Source organism: Rhinichthys klamathensis, unplaced genomic scaffold (genome assembly GCF_029890125.1).
Source record: "Rhinichthys klamathensis goyatoka isolate OS25496 unplaced genomic scaffold, OSU_Roscu_1.1 h1tg000004l_1, whole genome shotgun sequence".
In the NCBI taxonomy this organism is placed as follows: Eukaryota; Metazoa; Chordata; class Actinopteri; order Cypriniformes; family Leuciscidae; genus Rhinichthys; species Rhinichthys klamathensis.
In genome coordinates, this window is record NW_026606557.1 from 4,555,060 (window position 1) to 4,579,709 (window position 24,650).

Consider the following 24,650-nt stretch of genomic DNA (forward strand, 5'->3'; position numbering starts at 1 on the left):
AGATTAAACGGTCTAGAGTCACTCGATTTTTATACTCTTTTTATCAGAGTACTTACATTTTAATTATGCATTGATATATATAGAAAGTTTAAACAAATTTGGGAAAAAGTTTTTTTAGACCAAAAACGACCTACCCTACCTTTAACCCTGATTTTACAACACAGGCCTACAACTGTTAATCAGCCAAAACAGATAATCTAAAACTAGGCCTGACTGATATATTAGTCTTTTAGACATGTCTAGAAAACAGAAGGTCCCTTTGATAACAACGGAAGGCAAAGTAACAGCTGGAATCATCCGATCAACTTTCGATTTTGCTCATTTAATGAATTCAAAACTGAAATACAGAATGCAGATTCTCATTTAATCTGATTATAACAATACATAAATCTTACATGGGTCTTTTTAAGGTCATTAAGCTAAAGATCATTCACATCAAGTTTTGGGAGAGAATATCTGATACACATTTTTATGTTTGTTATGTACAATTGCATATAAATCTCATGTAAACAGTCCAGCTGATGAAGACATTCTCTGCTCATGTTGTCTTGACTCTCTGAGCATCTCTGGCTGTTGTTATGGGGGCTGCTCTGCATCTATAGACCGCAGTACAATACCACTGTATGCTGCAGCGCAGCATTTACAATAGCTGCATTGTTTACTGCGCCAGGTAGTGACTCATGTATGACCTAATGCTACGAGTGAATATCCTGGGTTGTAAAATATAGAAAAGTGCGTATTGTTGTCTTGACTGCTAGAGAATAAGGGATGGAGAAGCCTAAGGGGTGGTTGGCACAAGGGCTTATTTTTTATAAATGGGACAATATGTCTGCCAGGGTGACATAAGTTGTGCCCCAGTTGAGCTACTATACACTATGTACTTATACTACGCATTCTCACTGTATTCTTCCATCAAGTGTATGAAAGTTATTGAAAATATGAAGGTCATTTTATCATCCAGATCCAGATCTGATAGCTCCTACAATGCTACATAAGTAAAGCTGTGACAGTTGAGTGCATGAAGTGTTCAACATTGTTGTTGGAATGTTCAGTATGAACACTTACACTATTACACAATGTCTTAGAATAGTGCACAAGTACACAAATTGGGACACACCTGTTACATTCAGGGCAGGTCAGGGCATTGTCACATTCAGGTAGCTCTTTCACACTTTAGTACACACGTAGACAGTTAGAGTAACAGCGTTGTTTTCATGCAGCAAATTCATTGCATCATAACAAAATGACTGGCACACTGAAATGTTCTGCTTATTCTCAGTTACCTATCAATAAAACATTCATTTGTTGTATTGTGATAGCACTAGAATGGGCAAAATAATACAAATATTAATAAGGTAAATCTCTCTCTCTCTCTCTCTCTCTCTCTCTCTCTCTCTCTCTCTCTCTCTCTCTCTCTCTCTCTCTCTCTCTCTCTCTCTCTCTCTCTCTCTCTCTCTCTCTCTCTCTCTCTCTCTCTCTCTCACATACACACACACACACACACCATAGACAGACAGACACACACACACACACACACACACACACACATGCACACAAACATGTGGAAAACCATGACAGACAGGACATGACAAATCAGGAGGATATATTTATTATTACATCTTTTATTATAAATACTAATGTCATTTAATAACAAATCAGACTCTTTTTTATCACTCTGGTGGCTACAGGGAGTGACTATGCTACTGTAACTTGGACTTTTATTTGACAATCGCGTCTTTCTTGTGCGCATGCGCGTGTTACCCGGCAGTGAAACTCGCTTTGCTTATTCACACAGGTGAACAACAGCTAAACAGACTCAGAGATCGTCCAGATATCAGAGATAAGACATGGGCAAAGGCGGCGGAACATTTGAGAGACTGTTGGGTATGTATTATATTGGATGTTTTCGGTGTTAATTCTAACTGACAGACCGATGAGTCTGCTAATGCTAACGCTAGGCCAGCTTCAATAGTCACGGTAATGTCAGCCCTCAACATCTATTGTCTTTATTTTCCCCATCGAACATTCAAACACACCAGTGACACGAACTTAAACATGACATTGCGACTATCCTTTTCAGTTCAGTTCAACTTTGTGTTGTTATTGTCTTAAATAAATCAATTAAGTTATATTGTTAGCTAGTTAGCAGCGCACCGGAGCTAAAGCTATTTTCAGGCCTCTATTTCACAAGCTACAAAATCATAAAATAACAAATCATGTATGCGTTTCTCCCTTTATGTAATCTTTCGTGTGTGTCTGATGTCATTGGCAGTGAATTTGGTTTGTCATTGACACAATTTGCTGTTGGCAAGGCAATTAGGCTATACCGCACATTTAATTTGGCGTATTGTAATTGCGTTTCAAATAAATATTTATGTTTTTTCAGTTGCTCACACCTTTTGGAAAAGTGTCATTTGAGGATTTTAAAGGTGTGTTTTAGTGTATTCCCGTTAGTCACGGTTGGTTCTTCCTGTTTGCTCATGTAATCGAGAACTGCTGTAAAGAGAGAGAGAGGATGTTTTGGTCCACTTACATACAGATTCACCACATAACCGTAACTTCCTGTTTCACACATCAGATCCATTTCCAATACTTCACAAATATCTATCTATCTATCTATCTATCTATCTATCTATCTATCTATCTATCTATCTATCTATCTATCTATCTATCTATCTATATTGTAATTGTGAAATATTAATTAAATTGTGTACATTTCTGATTTTGAATTATAGGCAACATGTAAAATCATTTTAAAGTGAGATATCGAACAACAACAAAATAATCAATTAAAGTTTTCTTTTTTTTGTGCATATTGTGTAATTTGTATTTTAAATATGTAGGTAAATGCTGTTTGTATTATATTATTGGTGCATATAAATTAAGAATATTCTGTATTGTTATTCCTTGTTCATTTAGTGAATAAAAAGAATAAACATAATTTTTTATAGCACCTATCAAAGTTGTATTTCAAAGTGCTTTACAAGAATAATAATAATTAAAAAAAATACTTAATGAAAACATGCTATCAAATAAATGTAAGCACATAATATAAAAAAAATACAAAATAATCACATACAATTAAGCAAACCCAAAAAGTTTGAAAAACATGCTTTTATTATTTTAAACAGTTCAAATATATATATATATATAGTATTACTTAGCCCTAAATCAGAAACTTAAATAATATTATGGACGATATTATTATTATTTTTCTTCGGTATCGTATAGGTAAAAGTGCATATTTGTTACTATGGACCCCTTTTCAGTTGGTAAACATGGTAATGTTTTTTTTGTGGGCGGAGCTTAGGTGGAGTCAGAAGATTCCCCTGACCGCTTCACTAACGCTAGTTAGCAAGTTTTGTTAGCTAAGCTTGTTTTTTAACAATGATTGCTGGAGAAAATCAGATTTTATCTTAATGTGTAAGGTCACTCACTGTCCAGGACCGCAATTGTTATTTGCAAAAGTTGTAGTAATTGTGACGTCGGCGCAAAAGGGTCTATACTGTCAAACCTGAACATGGTCTTACTCTTTTCCTCTTTCTTTTCCCATGTTTTCAGTAAACAGACCTTGAGAGAATTGATTCTGATCAGACATGTGATCCTCCAATCCTTTACAGATAAGGCTACCAGCCAGCTGCTGCTGGAGACCGACTGGGAGTCCATTCTGCAGATATGTGACCTCATTCGGCAAGGCGATACGCAGTAAGAACATAAAACATTTGGTCATGTTTGCATATCAGTGTAAGAGCAGGAGTCATAAATATTGTCTCGACTTCCTTATGTACTGTTTTGTCATTTCCCACCACCAGGGCAAAATATGCAATTGGTTCCATCAAGAAAAAACTCAATGACAAAAATCCACATGTAGCGCTCTATGCTCTTGAGGTAAGTGTCAATCATCTTCATTATGTGTTGAGCACTCTAGACCAGGGGCCGTATTCACAAAGATTTTTATCTTACCACTAGGAGTACTCCTAAATCGCACTAAAATATTTTAGCTAGGAGTTTTCTCTTAAAAGTTATTCACAACGCCTTTCAGACCTACTCTTAGTAAGGAAAAATGACGACTCCTAAACTAAGAGTGAGTCTTCGTTGCTATGGATGACGTGAATTCTCATGCACGAGCTTCCTCGCAATGATCACGGTGATTGGTTGTTAGATGACAGGGCCATCATGCGGAACATAACACAGACGCAACAAATCATGGAATTACGACATCTAAATATGTCTGTGTCCTACACAAAATAATAATAGTAATGTCATCGAAATGCATATGTTTGTGCATACCCCAGTGAAGTGTAATTCTAAAAAGGCAGAAAGAGAGAAAAAAAGGCGTGAATTAAATTAAATTAAATCAAGGTAGCCTACCTTAATGAAAACAGCCACTTGCCTAATAATGAAAAACGACACTTGCATTAACACTTTGCATTAACACATTAATTGACATCTGACCAATCAGAGCAGAGGAGGATTGCTGAAAGAAGGAGATTAGAAAGACTGAATCTTCGAGCAAACTGTTTTCAGACACTATGAGAAATGAGGTCATGCTGCAATATACTGTATGTTATGAGAAAATGAAAGTGTTTTTTTGACCTTGGATGCATGTAAAGTTAAACCTATTGTAGGAGACTCCAAAACAAAACTGGAAACCTTTAAAATAGCATAAGAGTAGCACTTTAATGTTGGGTGCATACATAGTTAATCCAAGAGATTATAAAAATAAAAGTTTTGTATTGTGCCCCCGATCAGTCAAGGTCATGTGTGTAAGTTAGCATTTGCTTGTCAACAGGTCCTGGAGTCAGTGGTGAAGAACTGTGGCCAGACCATTCATGATGAAGTGGCCTGTAAGCAGACAATGGAAGAGCTGAAGGAGCTGTTCAAGGTGATTGCTGCTAAACTCAACCTGTCTGTCTCTAGACTGTTGCTTTAAAAAGTCTTTGGCCCCGCCTTTATGATCTTTCCAAGTGGGTCAGACCCAGTGAATCATGCTAAACTGTACTTCCTGATTGTGTCTTTGTCGTCACATGTTTATTTCGCTGAGGGGAGTTCCAGCAGAAATCAGAAACTAAACGTTTTGGAGTTCTTTTGTTGATTTTCTGTGAGATTGGCAACTCCAGAGAAGGATTTGAGGTGGCTTTATTGAGGCTTGATATATTGTTGTTCTCATGTGTGTGTTTTTATGAGCTGGTTAGGCAACTTCTGAGGTCAGAGCTCAGAGCTTGTTTTTTTTAAGCCATCACTGAGAGAGTGTGACTCTTCTGTGTTTAGAAACAACCCGAACCGAACGTGAAGAACAAGATCCTTTACCTGATCCAGGCCTGGTCCCACGCCTTCCGCAACGAGCCCAAGTACAAAGTCGTCCAGGATACCTATCAGATCATGAAGGTGGAAGGTAAGATTCATAAACTCAAGGGACTTCACACGTACAGCGATTTGCAGTAACCAAAATGATATGATATGTTATACACTACTGCCAGTTATAAACAAACTTGCACTTGCCAATGCAAAATAAATAGCAAAAACACTTGATTCGGTTTTAAATAAGAATGTCCATAAAATAAGATGACGAAATGACGAAAATTGTCACGCAGACAGTCACGTATGCAAGTTTGTGAAATTAGATGCTTATTAGATATTCAAAGACTTGTTTTAATGATATAAATGTGTATTTGCTGATGGTAGATTAGGACCTATTGTAGCGTTTGCCATTATATTACTAATAATAGAAAAAACAAATGCTATAATAGCTTTAAGTGGAACGTTTACATTCTTTGTTTAACTGTTCTGTCTAATAAAAGTATTAGACAACTGATAAACAGAGAGAATAAACTGATAAAGATGGAGAATGGGAGCTCAGATGCTAAGGCACTGGCATTCTCAGCGCTTTCAAAATAAAAGTCTCACTTCCGACACATTGGACATACAGAAAAACATATGCCAGCCAGTATCGACAATTAAAAACTGACAAATATCGTCTGATATATTGGCCTTGATGATATCGATATATAATGTCGACCACTTGTTTTGAGCATTTGTGCTGCCTACCAACAATGTAAGGGGATGCAACTGTACAAACATCTACTACGACAACTATACAGAATGCTAAAAATGCTGTATGTGTGAATGTGGCATCAACAACAATAGTTGCTTAATGACTGCTGTGACACTGTTTAAAGAAACACAATCACCTCTACTTGAACAGGTCATGTCTTCCCAGAGTTCAAGGAGAGTGATGCCATGTTTGCAGCAGAGAGGGTGAGAATAACTGTTGAGTAAAGCGAATACGTTCTGCACACTCTCTGGTGTTTGGTTTGTCATGTGTTTTTTTGTGTGTGTGTGTGTTTTTGTCAGGCCCCTGATTGGGTGGATGCAGAGGAGTGTCACAGATGTAGGGTTCAGTTTGGTGTTATGACCCGAAAGGTACAAACCATTCCTTTGATAATCTACCATACTGAGCTATATAAAGTTTATGAAGTAGCCTATATCAGTGTTTCTCAAAAGATGACCTGAGGACCCTCACCACTTCGCATTTTGTATGTCTCCCTCATCTAACACACTTGATTCAACTCATCAGCTCATTAGTACAGACTGCAAGACTTGTGTCCGAAATCGCCCCCATATACCCTTAAATAGGACACTATTTGAAGGGACAGCCATTTTTAGCGGTGTCCGAAACCATGTTGTACGTTATCGAGTGCTCTCATTCAATCCCACAATGCACCGCAATAATGAGTGTACAACCTATGTGCACTCAACGGCTAGAGAATACCCATAATGCACTGTGACTGTCACGTCGAATTAGGGCTGGGCGATAAAACGATAACGATAATTATCGCGATATATTTTTTCTCGATAAAACGATATCAAGAGGTCGATAAATGTTCGACAATGTGTATGCGCCAAAAGCGGAACGAAACTCATTTGAACCGCGCGCGCCTCACGGACCGTTTATCCGCTCGGCTCAAAGTCCAAATGGCAGCGCAAGCTCACTAGAGCAGACGCGTTTACTCTGATCGTCTCGCTCACGAGATCCAGTGAGAAGCGCTAAAGTTCAGCGAAGAACACAATGTCCAGTTTAAATCAGTTTAAAGGCAGATGAAACACCGCTGACAAACAGGAGAAACACTGCGCAGCGAAACAGTCAGAATCTGAATTGATACTGAATCCATTTAGCCTACCATGGATTTACTGTAACGTTAGCCTAGTAATATTAACTGCACCATGAAATGTGGGATATACATATTGAATTGTATAATAGTATTAATGTAGACAATGTATTAAATGACTAATGGAATATAATTACAGTATTTAATGTATTTAACTGTTAGGCTACTGTTTTTCATACAAATACCATAAAGTTACATTTTGCCATGATAGTGAGGTGCTATAGGCTATGCCTGGTTTAATCTGTGGTTATCATGATCTAAATGCATGATACTGGATGACCAATGGTTAATTTTAATAAAACTCAAACAGTCAGAATATTACATTTTACAAAATAAAAATGTGGTCCTTAAATTTAAAAAAACAAACAAACAGATGTTACTGTTTTTGTTAATGAACATAAATTTAACATAGTAGCATTAGCTTGAGTTAGGATGTAGATTTACTGTCAACTCACTGTCAAATATACATTTCGAGACAAAACATGTAATTTGAATATTGCAGCCTGCACTGCAAACTGCTGAAGAAATATTTTTATTTTCAGATATTTATTTTGTTAAGGAAAAATGACAAATGTTTGAATGTTCTACCTCAGATTTTTAAAACCACAACGCTCTGGTTTATACAACTTTCACTTAGGAGCAAAAATCTGCCTTTAAACTTGAAAGAAATAAAGATTTATCGTGATAATTATCGATATCGACTGATATAAAAAAAAAATATCGTGATACATTTTTTTGGCCATATCGCCCAGCCCTACGTCGAATGAATTCTCGCGTCTCGCTCTAAGGTGAATCATCCATCCATCCATTTTTCAAACTGCTGGTCCAATGTGGGTACGGCGTAATATCATACTGGTATAAGTTCCTTTTTAAATGATAATTGTTTAATTAAGGTTTAGACATGCTAGTTTCCATGACAGAGTTCAAGATCATTTTTTTCTTTACTACTGGAGCTGCCAGTTTGATAAGTTTATAAACAAAAATTAAACTGCAAGAACTAAAACTATGCAAAATCAGCTGCCCATCCGGGACTCACTCAGTGTCCAAATTCACTCACTCGTATTCATTCACTCCTTCAAGTGGACAATATTAGTGGAGTAATGTAGGGAATTTAGGGGGCAATTTCAAACACCGCTTCGAATTGGGTGCCTGATGTGGGAGACATCCAAAATGTGTAGTGATGCTCCAGGACAGGTTTGAGAAGCACTGGCCCGTATAAGCTGATCTCATGATGTATAATGGCTGGTGGCTCTTCATTCAGCACCACTGCAGGGCATGTGGGCAGATCTTCTGTGGGAAGTGCTCTTCGAAGTACTCTACCATTCCCAAGTTTGGCATTGAGAAGGAGGTGCGAGTGTGTGAGCCCTGCTTTGAGATTCTCAACAAGTGAGTATATGTGAAGAATGATATCTAGGCTATAACTTGCAATGTTTCAATTCACTGTTGGGAATTTAATTTATGCGCAAAATTGGAATAACGCATGACACATTTGCGACTAAAGCAGCGTTTCTTTCCATACCTTGTGTTCAAGAAAACAAAATCGTCGCCTCCTGGGTATTTGGCGCAGAATATCTGTAATACATATGGGAATTTTCCTGTGATTGGGGAAGCCATTGAGGCTCTTTTTCCTATATCATTATTGACTTGCAGTTCAGAGCGCGCAGATGAAACGCAGACACGGTCGTGTTATCTTGTATTCGGACGCCTTATGTTTGGCAACGCAATTAGAATTAAAGCAAATCATTCATGACAGACTCAGGCATTTCAGAACGATCAAACCAACATTTGAGATGCTGTGATGCGATTGGTCTGCTGGTTAGTCCAGTTATCCAATCACATCCTCTGTTGAGGCAAAGTTACATGGGTTTGTTGTAGCGCATCGAGAGATTTATTCGGTAAATGTGTTTCCATCATAGTTTATGCGCATCTCTTCTTAATGGATAAAAAAAAATTCCACCTCAATTAAATTTTTTGAATTTACTCAGATCTTGACGTTTCCATCCAGCGTTGTTGTTTTTTATGTAATATCCCCAAATTCTTATTAAAATAAGTGGATAGAAACACAGCTACTGTGCTGTTCATTTAGTTTTTTTCTGTCATGAGGCCTATAATAATTCTCACAAAAATGAAATCTCACAAAAGGAGATTTTTTTTTTTTTTTTTTGTTGTAAGAATCTTCATACAGCTGCCAAATTTTGAAATCAATTGTGAGTCGAGTATCATGCTTGGGGTGGGGGAGCGTTTGACACACTACCATTCGAAATAGGGCTGAACGATTAATTGCATTTGCGATAATATCGCAATATGACGTCACTGTCTGAATCGGTGTATAATAGTGATGGGAAGTTCGGATCATTTTACTGACTCGGATCTTTGAATCTCGTTCATCAAAATGAACAAATCTTTTTTCACGTAATTTTGTTTATTTCAGCAGAATATAATTACGTGTTAACGGCCAAATTCTCCCAACACATCTACTTGCGCAACGTTGATCACATTTTGAATAAGAGAAAAGGTTTACCTCACCTCCCGATCTGAGCCATTCGTTCGTTTGTCACGTCACATCCCCATAAGCTGAGCTATGCAGTGTGTACCGGATACAGAAATGATTAGTTCACTTCTCTTGTCTTTTGGTTCGAGTCGTTCGTTCTTTTGTCACGTAAATGTATGTTGTTATAATATGTAGGTATTTGCTTTATCAAAGTGATTTTCCGCATCATTCGGATAAAGGTTAAAGCGTTAACCAACTCTTTACCACAGTGTTATGGAGAAGAACTTTTATGACAGAAATTTGCACATTTATAAATTGTAAGAAATAAAAAAACCTGCAATATGAGACCGGACACATATCACGTAAAAACTGACTGCGCGCTTGTTTGTAAGAAAGTTTGAGTATTTCTGTATCCAATACAGCTGTCACGTTACATGACAAAGGAACAAACAACTCAGACCCGAAGACTTAAGGAGGTGAACTAATCATTTCTGTTTCCTGTACAGAACCTATAGGATGTTGCGCATGTGCGGTCAACACAAAATGAGCGAATCACCCTCTGAGACAACTCGAGTCATAATAAAGATTTGTTCAAAATGAAGTAATCGTTCATGATCAACCCATCACTAGTGTATAACGAATCGTTTACTCAGAACACCTCTGAAATGAGAACGCAAGTGTGCTTTACCCCATTTAGCAAGAGTGGCTAGTAAGAATTAGCCTTAATTATCCACTGTATTTTCAGGTTATTTATATGACAAGTGTGTAGTAAATTGCCAATAAAATCATTTAGTTTAGTTTGGAGTGAGGTGAAACCAGAATTAAGCAAGTTGTTGTTAGCTAGCTGCTAATTTTATTGTGTATTGTAGAAAATGAGACTTAGTTCAAATAAACTTTTTAATGCTATTTTTTTAAATGCTACTTTTTAATATTGATATTATATACCCAAATAATGATCAGGTCTAGCAAAGAAGGATCTTATCGGTGTCTGATAATTGCATAGCTTATATATATATAATTTGGAAGAGTTTGTAAACTGAATAATTCTCAGCCACAGTCCTGAAGAAAATGAGGGGCCCAAAAAAAAGAGTGAGCAACCAAGTGTAAACAGTGAGGAACAAAAGAAACAAACATCAAGGTAAGAGATCATACATCAAAATAAGATGAGCAAAAATCACTAACTGTTTTTTTTGCTTTTATTTTAAATTTATCGTCAGTATTGGGCTCGCAGATCACGTGGGTAGGGCTACTTTTAACTGTGTGTGTTTTTTTAACCCAGGAAAAACCCTGTAACATATAGGTCTGGCCTACAGGAAAGAACAGTTTATGTTTAATCTATCTAATATTGTGTTGGTCATACCATACAATGATTTATTGCTTGTCTTTGTAGAATAATACAGAAGATAAAGAGCTTAAAAAAAATCGCAATTAGATTATTTTTCAAAATCGTTCAGCCCTAATTCAAAAGTTTGGGGACAGTACGCTTCTTTTTTTTTTTTTTTTTGCTAATTAATACTTTTATTATTGATCAAAATTGAGTGTCCCGTATCAGTGACTTATGACCCATCTCAGTAATGTTGTAGCTTATGTAGGCATTTGATAGAAAGGTAGCTCAATAGGTTTTTGAATGTTGCTACTTTTAACCCCCCCCCCCCTCTCTTTTTTTTGTCATTTCTATCTATTGTATTGTAATATCTTTTCGTATTGTAATGTTATCTTTTGAGTTGTCCCTCATGTTCATAATCCTGCTGACTTCCAGAGATTGACCAGGTTGATTGTGTCTCCTAAACCCTCCTCTTCACCAGCCACCCGTCCCTCTCTCCCCCTCCTAGAAAAGCTGAAGGGAAGGCCGCCAGCGCTGGGCCGTCCGAGCTTCCCCCTGAGTACCTGACCAGCCCTCTGTCCCAGCAGTCTCAGGTAGTGCCCACCGAAGCAGTAAGTAGTTACATTTCATAGAGGGCTCACTCTCATGGGCGTCACAATTATGAAGCATGCCACCAACATTTATAGAAACAAGAGTTTAATCATCATCACCAGTTTATTTGGATCTTAAATGCAAAGCAATTTTGAGGCTCATGAGTGAGAGCACATATTACTGTCGAGTTTGTGTGCTTTCTGTCAATCCCACTCCAATCAGTAACGAACGCAACATTTAAAGGTGAAGTGTATCATTTCTGTGCCACTAGTTTGACCAAACAGAATAGTTTGTTTATTTGCCATTAGAATTGCAACACTGCTAAAAAGTTTGGGGTTGGTAAGATTTTATAAAATGTTTTTGAAAGAAGTCTCTCACGAAGTCTCTTATACTCACGGCGAAGTCATCTTTCTGCGCTTAGAGCTTAAAAAGAAGTTTGCAATACGTGAGCGGTGATATAATGTTAGTGAACATCACAACGCCGTCCACGCTGCTGAGAGCGAAGGTTAGATGAATATGACAATGACCCTTTAAGAAAGCATCTGATCATAGTTATGTGGATGTGTTTGCACCAGCTCCGCAATCCAGCGCTCCAGTCGCGTCACTTTAACGAAGTCTTGATTTTGTTTTTGGGGTGTACTAGAATATGCTTTCATGCTTGATTGTTCAAAAACGCATTATTTTTCACATATTTTACATTATTACAGCGCCGTTCTTCCCAATCTGTCCCGAACGCGCCGTTTTCGATAAAGCCCCTCCTTCCGAAATACGAAATGTGCTGTGATTGGTTGGCTGGCCCAGTGTGTTGTGATTGGCAACGCTTGCTTAGCGCGTGTTCACAAAATGCCACACTCCTTCACAACTTCTAGTTCTTCTCTAGTGTAAATTTTAAAATGGATTTCAAGCGTGGATTTCACAGGATGTTTCAGAGTTGTATGTATTTCTTATACATTATAGATCCGATGATATCTACCAGTTAATCATGATATTTGTCGGAAAACTATGGTTACACAAACAGTAATTGATCACAAAAACATGGTTAATTTTCCTAAGGGGCGGTGAACAGTCTTACAAAAGGAAGAGCTTACAAAAGCTATAGTAAACAACACTAAATTAACACTAATGTTGGCTAGCAGGAGAGTGTAGCAGCAACATAAAACTTATAATTAGAACTGTTGAAAGAAAACGCAAACACATATAATAAGACATACTTACAAGTTTTGATCCACTAACAACAGATTGTCCCGACAAACTGCTCCATTTAAGGAGAAGCTTTTGTGTGTAGCCTTCATTCTGGTTCTGGAAGCTGTTCTCCGTAAAATGTGCAGCGCACAGACAAACATCGGGATTATAATGACCAGGAACAGTGTTAAAAATAAAATACATTTTAACCACTAAGCTCGTCAGCCTTTGAAAAAACAGAAACCGAACAGAAGAAATGAAGATTTCCACGTGAAAGAAGGTGGAGCCTCAGAGCCACACCCACCTATTACATCATCGCCACAGACCAGTGGTAGTTTGTTTACCAGCTGGGGCGAACAAACCAACTGTTTCAAACTCCCGAAACAAATTTTGTTCAGTGTTTGATGTCTTATCAGTTTGTTCTTCAATTTGCTTGAAGTGTAACGGGGCCTTAAATATCTTTACTGTCACTTTTGATCAATTTAATGCATCCTTGCTGAATGAAAGTATTCATTGCTTTAAAAAAATCTTACTGACTAAAAACTTTTAGTGGTGTATTTTCACACCAATTAAGCAGTTTCACACCAAAGGTAGAGCCAATGTTTTGTCGGGCAAAGATATTGCGGTTTCATTTGGTGCCGTTAACAGTGTAGAAATTACACTCTTCACCTTTAATATAGATGTACAGTATATCAGTATCAGTGTTGGTGTTTTTATTTTATTTATTATTCTTTAACTTGTCCCAGTCGGTGGAAGGCAGTGATATGACCCCTTATTAATTACTAATTATTATTCATTTCAACTTAAACTGTAAACTCTTTATATAATGTTCTTATACCCCCTTTTTTTGTAGACCCAATAGTATAGTGTTTTAATACTGGCCAATATTGTTATTTAAAATGTGTCAGCCAAAATGTCTATGTGTGCCTTGCTAATATTTAAATATTAAAGCCCCCAGCCCCCTCTCCTCACCTGCCTGTTGTTTCGTCCTGACCACCTCTTGCTGCTCTGCTCCTCAGATGCCTCCGAAAAGAGACGAGGCCGCGCTGCAGGAGGAAGAGGAGCTGCAGCTGGCCATCGCACTGTCTCAGAGTGAAGCGGAGGAGAAGGAGAGGATGGTGAGGCGGGCTTCAAGCTAACGCTGCTGTCTGCAGAAACGAAGGGGCACGTGATGATTGTGTGTGTGTGTGTGTTTACAGAGACAGAAGAACCCTTACTCTGCCTACCCCAAAGCAGATCCCACCCCTGTGACTTCCTCTGCCCCTCCTGTCAGCACCCTCTACTCCTCACCTGTGGTAAGAGACCTTCATTTAAGTAATGAATTGAAGATAACATTTATGTTTAGAGGCTAAATTGTTCCCCTTTTTACATTTCAGAACTCATCGGCTCCGTCAGCCGAAGACGTGGATCCAGAGGTAAAAACAATCATTTAAAGGAATAGTTACACTTGAATTTATTCATTTTGGAGACACTTTTCAAGTCACCAAAGTGACTTACAATTGAGGAGTACAAGCGATTTTAGGCAATAAACACAAAAAATATATAGTTCAACCAAAAGCAAAAATCCTCATTTATTTACCCTCCTGTCAAGACTATGAATGTGTATTAGTAAAGTAAATATGCTGAAGTTATGCAAACTACAGGGCAAAATAATACTTTTTTTTTAAAATAATGTTTTTGAAAAAAGTCTCTCAAATATGGAAGCTTGTTTCCAGCACTGAATAAATAAATTGCGAGTTATAATAAAGTCCAAGTGGAAAAAATACGTTTTATCTCTCAATTCTGACATTTTTTTTTCTATCAATTTGCGACTTTGTATCACAGAATTCTGACTTTGACTAAAGAAAACTAGAGAATTAGAAAAAAAAGTCAATTGTGAGATAAAAAGTCGCAATTCTTATAAAAAAAGTACGTCTTTTTTCCTCAGAATTTGACTTTATAACTCGCAATTGCAAGTTTATCTTTCACAATTCACAAAAGAAGTCAGAAAAATCGCAATTATCTTTTAAATTGTTCTATTCCATAGTGAAAACAAGCTTCCATTCTCAAAAATACAGTAATATTGTGAAATATTATTTTCAGCTGGCCCGTTACCTGAACAGAACTTACTGGGAGAAGAAACAGGAAGAGGTTCGCAAGAGTCCCACCCCCTCTGCTCCTGCTCCTGTTTCATTGGCTGAGCCCGTGCCAATCAGCCAACCAGTGGAAGTCCACGCTCCAGTCCAACCCATCAACATCGTGGAGGTACTTGGAGCTCTAAAATGGATAGTCGCTGTTTAACGTTACTCATGTTCTCCGCTGAATGTCTTGCGTCTGTTTCTTCAGCAGCAGTATCAGAATGGAGAATCTGAGGAGAACCACGAGCAGTTCCTGAAGGCCTTGCAGAATGCCGTCACCACTTTCCTTAACCGCATGAAGAGCAACCACATGCGTGGCCGCAGCATCACCAATGACAGCTCCGTGCTCTCTCTCTTCCAGTCCATCAACAACATGCACCCACAGCTGCTGGAAATACTCAACCAGCTGGATGAAAAAAGAAGTGAGTCACGAGGGCGTATTTGTGTTTCAGGCCCGTTTCCACCTGGTATCAACATTCATGAACAGTGCTAAATACAGGTGCAAATTGGCCTCCAAAACATGTGATCTGGTCAAACGCTGCATTTACTATTCAATACAACCGTTAAAGGGATAGTTCACTTTGAAATTAATTTTTGATATGTTTTAGCTTACCTCAAGGGCATCCAAGATGTAGGTGTCTTTGTTTCCGCAGTAGTTTCAATTGTGATATTTTTAGGTCAAACCGTTCTTGTCTGTCAGTCATATAATGCAGGTCTATGGTCACCACCTCAAAGAGCATGCACAGAGAAGTCCAAATTAAACATGATTTAATGACTCGTAAATGTAAGTACACATTGATGGCCTAAGACACGAAACGAGCGGTTTGTGTGAGAAAACGAACAGTATTTATATCGTTTTTACCTCTTGTAACCACAGCCACGTCCAAGTGATCTGAGGGCGTGGGCGCTTCGGTCTGCGCAAGCGCTGGAAAGCACCGGAAGTGAAAACTCACCACTCCCGGATGAGTTCGCGCGAGCATACGTAATTGTTTTCTTTTACGACGGTTTAAACATCCCGGATAAGCGCAAATTAGTACCATTTTAATTAGCCGTCTTACCTACAATCTCTGCTCTGTGTAAACAATGAGTGACGTACACGCGCGAAGGGGTCACTTCCGGCGCTTGCGCAGACCGAAGCGCCCGCGCCCTCAGATCACTTGGACGTGGCTGTGTTTACAAGAGGTAAAAACGATATAAATACTGTTCGTTTTCTCACACAAACCGCTCGTTTCGTGTCTTAGGCCATCAATGTGTACTTACATTTACGAGTCATTAAATCATGTTTAATTTGGACTTCTCTGTGCATGCTCTTTGAGGTGGTGACCATAGACCTGCATTATATGACTGACAGACAAGAACGGTTTCACCTAAAAATATAAAAATTGAAACTACTGCGGAAACAAAGACACCTACATCTTGGATGCCCTTGAGGTAAGCTAAAACATACCAAAAATTTATTTCAAAGTGAACTATCCCTTTAATTATTAAGAATGAAAATAATCTAAATATGGTTTCATTATCAGCTAGTGAGCTCTTTCCCGTTTTTACCAAAAACACCACATTTTATTTTTACTGTTAAATTCTTTTAAATTCAATTTACGTTTTGTAAAATGGGACAATTACTTGGATCAAAACAATATTCAGATAGTTAAGTAGGTAGGGGGGAGTAGTGTTGTCAAAAATATCAATATTTTGATAGGGATTGATACTGAAATATCGGAAACGTTCCAATACTCCTCATCTGCAGTATCGATACACCGACACCAGCTGCACATTTATTTACACACACCCGCCTCCTCTCACTCACTCTTCTCATTCGCTCCAGTTGAATAGTGTTTGTATATTGCGCATGATTTTAGTCTTAATTGCAAGTTCACACTCTCATCAAAAGCACGTGCAACACTGAGATCTATATTAGTGTCGCGCACATAAAGCCGCCTCTCAAACAGCTCGCGAGAACCAAAGTGACTTGTTTCGTGGCTTATTGAGCTTAAACGGTCTAATACATACAAAATTGTGAAAATGCCCGTCTTGCCAAGTATTCAGGTGAACAGTCAGTTTTGAAATCTAATTAGTTGAGAAAGATAACGCATGCTGTGTAACAGTGCATACGCTCTTAAAGTGACAGCAGCCTCATAAACATGTCTGTCATGATGATCAGAGAACCAAAGACAGAGAAAATCACTCGCTGCTCTTGACTGAATCACTTCTGTAACTTTAATTGTAAGCATTAATCTGGATTTGATTTTTAAAATGAAAACTATCCAGTGTTATTTTACATCTGATTACTTTAATTTCTTTAGTATTGAATATATACTGTTAGACCCACCTAAAAAAAAACTTTAAAGCCATGTTCATTTCATTGCTCTTTATTCTACTATATTGTGCTATCGAATGCAATTTGTTTATTTGTTCTTATTTTATTACTGATTGTTTACTTGTCTTTTTTTGTAAATGTAGTTAAGCGATTACTGGTGTGTTATTGTTAGTGTATTGGAGTCTTGAGATGCTGAATGTTGTCTTCTCTCTCTCTGTCAGTGTACTATGAGGGTCTTCAGGACAAGCTGGCGCAGGTGCGTGACGCGCGGGCGGCACTGAACGCTCTGAGAGAGGAGCACCGGGAGAAGCTGCGACGGTCTGCCGAGGAGGCTGAGAGACAGAGACAAATCCAGCTTGCCCAGAAACTGGAGATCATGAGGCAGAAGAAACAGGCAAGTTGCTTTTCTGCTTTACCGTTGAATCACGTGAGGAGGGGGGGAAACTGACCGTGATTGGTTGCTGCAGGAGTATCTGGAGATGCAAAGGCAGCTGGCGATTCAGCGCCTGCAGGAGCAGGAGAAGGAGAGACAGATGCGCCTGGAGCAGCAGAAACACACCATTCAGATGAGAGCGCAGATGCCTGCCTTCTCTCTGCCTTACTCACAGGTGCGCACTGCTGCAGACACACTTTTGACACCGTCAGCCTGCCATAGTGTGCAGAGGAAGTCATCAGTCATGATGAATACTATTATAATATAAGTTAACAAGTAAATATATCATTTTTATATCTTTGTAGATATATACAAGTTTGCTCTTACTGAGAATTTTTTTTCTTTTTACTAAATTAATACAGGGAATAATATTAAATCATTTTCAAATGAATCAGACTTACCATCTCTTTTTTGCTATTAAAGCTTAAATGAGAGACACAGTTGAAACATCTCAGTCTTAACAATCTCATAATGTTTCATATTCATACAAAAGTTACATGACAAAAAATGCATCATGAAACTAGTCTAACGCCTCTTACAAGCCAAAGTTTTTTTTAGATTTTCATATTTTTTTATAAACCATAAATCTGTTGGTTATTCCTTTAATTGATCGGATGAAAAATCCATTATTTACAAAAAATGTTATTCCACAACCTGGCCAATGTTGTGCTCCAATCAATGTGAAAATTGAGGGTAATGAAACCAAATATATTTCATGCATCTATGTAGGCTGCACTGTACATTTATTTGCTTTTTTTTTTTACTTTCGTTTTATTCATAAATAACAAAATGTAAATAATGGGTCAATACATGATCAATCCTTATCTTCAAAATATGTTTTTGTCTTGCCCTGATTCACTATGATGGCGATTCACAAGTACATGTAAAGCACTTTGTGATTTTATCTGTGAAAGGTTCTATATAAATAAAGTTTACTTACTTACTTACTTACTTACTTACTTACTATGGTAAGCCTATTATAAGTGTTTATAATATTAAGTTAAAATCACTAAATTAAAAATGATGATAAATCAAAACCAAAGCACTACGGTTAACTTGTAGGAGGAATGCAAACGTTCACTCATCTGAACATTATTACAGTTTATACCCTATTACAAAAGTCCCTTTTCACTTACAGTTGCGTGTGTTACATGCAGAATAATAAACCTGCATTTAATCTCCAACAAGTATTTTAGCAAAATGTATATTTTAGTCAGAACTAGTGCTCTGTCACCCCTGCTTCAGTCTGGGAAGTTTAACGGAGACCCGCTTGCTGTCAGGACAATCCTTTCTGCGAAATGGAAATTATCACTGGACTTAAAACGCACAGACGCAATTAATTGATAATCAGATTCTGATTGTTGTCATTCTCCCTGATTTGATGGATTAGTTGTTGCAGCCTTGTTTGTAATGTTCTGTTTGCAGATGCAGTCGCTGCCTCCTAACGTGGCCGGAGGGGTGGTTTATCCCCCCGCTGGGCCTCCCAGTTATCCAGGCACGTTCAGTCCTGCTGGTTCAGTGGAGGGGTCGCCCATGCATGGAGTCTACATGAACCAGCCCGGACAGACGGCCGGTGGTGGCCCGTACCAGGCCATGCCTGCAGGTCACCCAAACATCCTCTACCTTTTGTTAACGATTTAACTAGATCAGCTTCTAATGTGCTACAATTTATTTTGTTCAAATTTATTAATAGATTCTCTGCCCACTGTTTTTTTTTTTTTTTTTTTTTTTAGATCCCAACATGGCTTACATGTATCAGCCTGCAGGCACCAGCGGGCAGCCAGTCGCCCCTGGACAAGCCCCTCCCACAACCACCCCTGCCTACACTAACTACCAGCCCACACCCACGCAGGGCTACCAGGTCAGGACATCCCGTTCAGAATCAAAGCCTTACATTTACCTAAAACCATCATGTTCTTTTACTGCGTTACAAGTACTCGGGCTGGGTTGAAAACACTGATTTTATCCGATTCTCACTTCAATGAACTGATATGGATTCTTAAATGTCAATAATTAATCTTTTATTCTGTTGCTTTCAGTTGATGTGTGAACAAAACTTTACTAAACACTATTTGTAACGTACTCCCCATCCAATAAACCCAAATACGTTTTGTGGTTTGCTACTTTTGAAATGAAACGTAGTCTGTGCCGCAACGCGTAGGTGTGCCGTTGCTTGTCACCTGTTTTTAAAATCTAAGCCATGAAATAATAAAGGCTTTTTATATTTTTCTAAAAACTAATACTCGAGTGCCTTTGTTTGTTTGTTTTCTTATGAGTGAAAGCATCCCTACACCCAAAAAGCACCGAGACACTGAAGTTACACCCCGTGCAGCACTTCTTGCATTCCTTGTATTTATGAAACATAGGCATAGTTTTCAATATACAGTGGTGTGAATAAGTTATTACCCCCATGCTAAAGTTGCCTAAAAAGAGGAATAAAAAAATCATCTTTTGGAAATTGATCTTAATGCCTTAATTAGAAAAATGAGGAAAAATCCTACCTTTAAGGACACCAATTTTCTTTGTGTATGAATAATAAATAAATAAATGTTCTTAAAATACAGGGTGCATAAGTCAGGCCCCCCCTATGTTAAATTCCCATAGAGTCAGGCAGATTTTTATTTTTAAAGGCCAGTTATTTCATGGATCCAGGATAATATGCATCCTGATAAAGTTCCCTTGGCTTTTGGAATTAAAATATCCCACATCATCACATTCCCTTCACCATACCTAGAGATTGGCATGGTGTTATTTCAGTTAGCCTAATAGCTGGTTTGATTTGCATTGAAAGATGATCTTATGGAAAGTACCCCATGCCAATCTCTAGGTATGGTGAAGGGAATGTGATGATGTGGGTCTATTTTAATTCCAAAGGCCAAGGGAACTTTATCACGATGCATATTATCCTGGATCCATGAAATAACTGGCCTTTAAAAATAAAAATCTGCCTGACTCTATGGGAATTTAACATAGGGGGGGCCTGACTTATGCACCCTGTATTTTAAGGAAGAACATTTATTTATTTATGATACATTATTCATACACAAAGAAAATTGGTGTCCTTAAAGGTTGGATTTTTCCTCATTTTTCTAATTAAGGCATTAAGATCAATTTCCAAAAGATGATTTTTTATTCCTCTTTTTAGGCAACTTTAGCATGGGGGTAATAACTTATTCACACCACTGTATGTCAATTTTATTTAGAAATTCAAACAATAAGTGCTGTTTTGGCACTCTTAATGTGATCGCTGTGGCATCTCAGTTTAAGTGCCACGTGAGCTGAACATGAATGAACATCAGAAGGTATATTGAAAGATACAAGACAACTTACTGAAATGTATCATGTCACATGTACTCGTTCAATGAGTGTTTTACCCCGGAAAGATAAAACCGCTTGTAAAGTCACGTAACGTTACATTTATCTCAGAAAACCCATTCACTGTGTCCATAAACTCGATAATTAGCTAGAAAAATGACCTCTAGAGAAGAGCATTTTTATAAATAAATGCATTTTGTCATATTCATTATATTTTTACTTAAGCTGTTTTTCAATATTTAATGTACGTTTGAATAAATCTGTGATGATAAACAAGTTTATTTGACAGCCACCGTTTAAATGTTTATTGGTGTAGAAACATTTGTCATTAAAATATTATCATCACAACTTTATTATAAAAACTGCCTTGTATAATTTAAATGCATACAAGTCTGTTGTTATTTTTAACCTCTAAATATTATAGTAATGTACCAACTGACAGGTTCCCCATATAGTTAACTGTTTTAGTTGAAAGATTTTTTACCTTCAGGATTAATTGACGTACTGTACCTATATATATATATATATATATATATATATATATATATATCTCCAAATGAATTGATATCAAATTGAATTGAATCAAGATCAGAATTGAATCGAATTTCAAGCTCAATCGAAATCGAATCATGAAATGTATGTCTATTCCCAGCCTTAACAAATACTTTTATTTCCTTCAGGAAGTGCAGGTCTGCTTTGTGTAGCATAAAGGTTGAATGTTGGGTCTGAATGTTTACATGTTGTTTCTCTAGAACGTGGTGTCCCAAGCTCAGAGTTTGCCCCCTATGTCCCAGGCTCCCCCCACCAATGGTATTGCCTACATGGGCTACCAGCCATACAACATGCAGGTATGCTTTACTATATCAGAGCACATTCGTGGCTTGCATTAAACCTGTACGTCTCAGATCTGATGTCCTTCCCAAAAACCATACAGGATGTAAAGTTTGATTTCTGTTGCAGAATATGATGAGCGCTCTTCCAGGACAAGACCCCAACATGCCTCCCCAACAGCCCTACATGCCTGGGCAGCAGCCTATGTACCAGCAGGTCAGAGGTTTTATAGTTAAACATTTCATTGTGTGGAATAGCTTACTCGCATACTACTCTCTTACCATTTTGAGTGTATTTTTTACACATCTTAGACATATTATACCTTATGGTAGTGTTGTCATAAGTACTGACTTCGGTACCAAGTCAGTGTTGAAATTTAAAAAAATGTGACGATACCAGCATTTCCCTCTAGCATTTTGAGCGCTGTTGAATGGATTCTTAAACACCTCTGGTTTGTCATTGTGTTCCCGCACTCAACATAAATGTCTCTGATTGGCCATTGCATTCACACGCTCAACGTGCATGTCTCTGATTGGCCATTGCATTCACACGCTCAACGTGCATGTCTCTGATTGGCCATTGCATTCACACGCTCAACGTGCATGTCTCTGATTGGCCATTGCATTCACACGCTCAACGTGCATGTCTCTGATTGGCTATTGCATTCACGCGCTCAACGTGCATGTCTCTGATTGGCTTGTGTGTTCAAGCGCTCAACATATATGTCTCTGATTGGCCATTTGCATTCACGCGCTCAACATGTATGTCTCTGATTGGCTATTGCATTCACGCGCTCAACGTGCATGTCTCTGATTGGCTTGTGTGTTCAAGCGCTCAACATATATGTCTCTGATTGGCCATTTGCATTCACGCGCTCAACATGCATGTCTCTGATTGGCTTGTGCGTTCTCGAGCTCAACATATAGGTCTCTGATTGGCTATTGCATTCACGCGCTCAACGTGCATGTCTCTGATTGGCTTGTGCGTTCTCGAGCTCAACATAAATGTCTCTGATTGGCCATTTGCATTCACGCGCTCAACGTGCATGTCTCTGATTGGCTTGTGTGTTCAAGCGCTCAACATATATGTCTCTGATTGGCCATTTGCATTCACGCGCTCAACGTGCATGTCTCTGATTGGCTTGTGTGTTCAAGCGCTCAACATATATGTCTCTGATTGGCCATTTGCATTCACGCGCTCAACATGCATGTCTCTGATTGGCTTGTGCGTTCTCGAGCTCAACATAAATGTCTCTGATTGGCCATTTGCATTCACGCGCTCAACGTGCATGTCTCTGATTGGCTTGTGTGTTCAAGCGCTCAACATATATGTCTCTGATTGGCCATTTGCATTCATGCGCTCAACGTGCATGTCTCTGATTGGCTTGTGTGTTCAAGCGCTCAACATATATGTCTCTGATTGGCTATTGCATTCACGCGCTCAACATATATGTCTCTGATTGGCTTGTGTGTTCAAGCGCTCAACATATATGTCTCTGATTGGCTATTGCATTCACGCGCTCAACATATATGTCTCTGATTGGCTTGTGCATTCTCAAGCTCAAAATATAGGTCTCTGATTGGCCATAGCCAATCATTGTAGACCTATATGTTGAGCGAGTGAACACAATGGCCAACCAGAGGTGTTTAAGAATCGGTTCAACAGCGCTCAAAATGCTAGAGGGAAATGCTGGTATCGTCACATTTTTACAATTTCAGTACCGTCTTGTGGTCACATTTACCAAAAATGTGCAGTAGACACATTATGTTTACACTGTCAACTGTTTGTTGATGTTTTTGAGCAGATGGCTCCCCCTGGTGGTCCGCAGCAGCAATCCCAACAGCAGCACCCGCAGGCTCCTCCGGGCAGTGCTGAGGCTCAGCTCATTTCATTCGACTGATCGCTCATCATATGCCTTCACCCGCCAAGTCCAGCACACTACATCCAACCCTGCCGGTTCTGGGGTCATTATCCTCCACCTGCTCTCGCTCCACAAGTGTTGAAGGTGTACAAACACAGTAAAAGCATCTGGCCGTCTGAGTCCCTCTCCCTTCCCTGTCTCTTTAAACGAAGGAGGAGAGGCTACAGATGGAGCTGGTGGGGAACAGCTGGATGAATCTCACAAAACCCAATGTCTGGGTCACTTTTTACCCCCAAAACAAAAGAACCCACCCCATAAAGGAAACCAAGCCCTTTTTAGATCTTTTTGGGGTATTGTGACATTAGTTACAACAATTAAACTCGTCTTCTCACCCCATTCTTATTGTTGTAATGCACAAAATTGGTGTATTATTTCAACTGTAAAGTAGTTATACACAATGGTAATATTTGTTATTCTGCCTTTTATACTGATTTCAGTTTTTAAAACGAACTGTAACATTAATAAGACTCACTATTGACAATTATGGGAATTACATAAACTCATCTTGACACATTGGTAAGAATTTGGGTGGAAATGTATTTAATTGTCATGAAAATAATGCATAAAATTCTTAATGGTCCTAAATAAATAAAAAAATCGCTTATTTATTGTTTATGGAAGCCCATTTCCACCACATGAGATGCTCATGCTTTGGAAAAATCATAATTAGGAAATGAAAATTTGAATTATGCGATACTAAGTTATAATTAGGAGATTAAAATTCACAAATTTAATATTTGTTGAAATGTTGAAAGTCAAAATCATGAGACTAGATATTGTAAATATGTCAATTTTGACTTCTCATCTCAATATTCAATATTATGAGTCATAATTGGGTTAAAAAGTTCAAATTATGATGCTAAAAAGTTATGATTGTGACAATCTTTTTACATCAATTAAAACTTTTTATCATAATTATGACAATTTCTCGGTCACATTTTAAAAGTCGTTTATTTTGA

General features: G+C 38.2%; 1 protein-coding gene across 12 annotated transcripts; it reads left to right on the plus strand.

Moving 5' to 3' along the window:
- Window positions 1-1,777: 1,777 nt before the first annotated feature.
- Window positions 1,778-24,351, plus strand: hgs (hepatocyte growth factor-regulated tyrosine kinase substrate). Of its 12 annotated transcripts, none has more exons than XM_056251908.1 (22): window positions 1,778-1,884; window positions 3,621-3,705; window positions 3,813-3,888; window positions 4,793-4,885; window positions 5,272-5,395; window positions 6,206-6,258; window positions 6,355-6,423; window positions 8,431-8,555; window positions 10,712-10,798; window positions 11,466-11,595; window positions 13,777-13,875; window positions 13,957-14,052; window positions 14,134-14,172; window positions 14,840-15,001; window positions 15,083-15,296; window positions 17,413-17,585; window positions 17,659-17,799; window positions 19,050-19,227; window positions 19,358-19,485; window positions 21,692-21,787; window positions 21,900-21,986; window positions 23,575-24,351. In XM_056251908.1, the coding sequence occupies exons 1-22, from the start codon at window positions 1,848-1,850 to the stop codon at window positions 23,668-23,670; spliced, it is 2,388 nt and encodes a 795-aa protein (XP_056107883.1). In that variant the 5' UTR covers window positions 1,778-1,847; the 3' UTR covers window positions 23,671-24,351. The 12 variants fall into 12 exon arrangements, with proteins under 12 accessions (XP_056107883.1, XP_056107892.1, XP_056107908.1 ...); XM_056251917.1 differs by having other exon boundaries at window positions 15,086-15,296; XM_056251933.1 differs by having other exon boundaries at window positions 11,466-11,577.
- The last annotated feature ends 299 nt before the right edge of the window (window positions 24,352-24,650 follow it).

What these genes read in the sequence shown, in the direction of transcription:
- hgs (XM_056251908.1), top strand. Translation starts at nt 1,848, where the DNA reads ATGGGCAAAGGCGGCGGAACATTTGAGAGACTGTTGG. An exon ending in ATTCGGCAAGGCGATACGCA is followed by an intron (nt 3,706 to 3,812) that starts GTAAGAACATAA and finishes TCCCACCACCAG; the next exon opens with GGCAAAATATGCAATTGGTT. An exon ending in AGCAGCCTATGTACCAGCAG is followed by an intron (nt 21,987 to 23,574) that starts GTCAGAGGTTTT and finishes GTTTTTGAGCAG; the next exon opens with ATGGCTCCCCCTGGTGGTCC.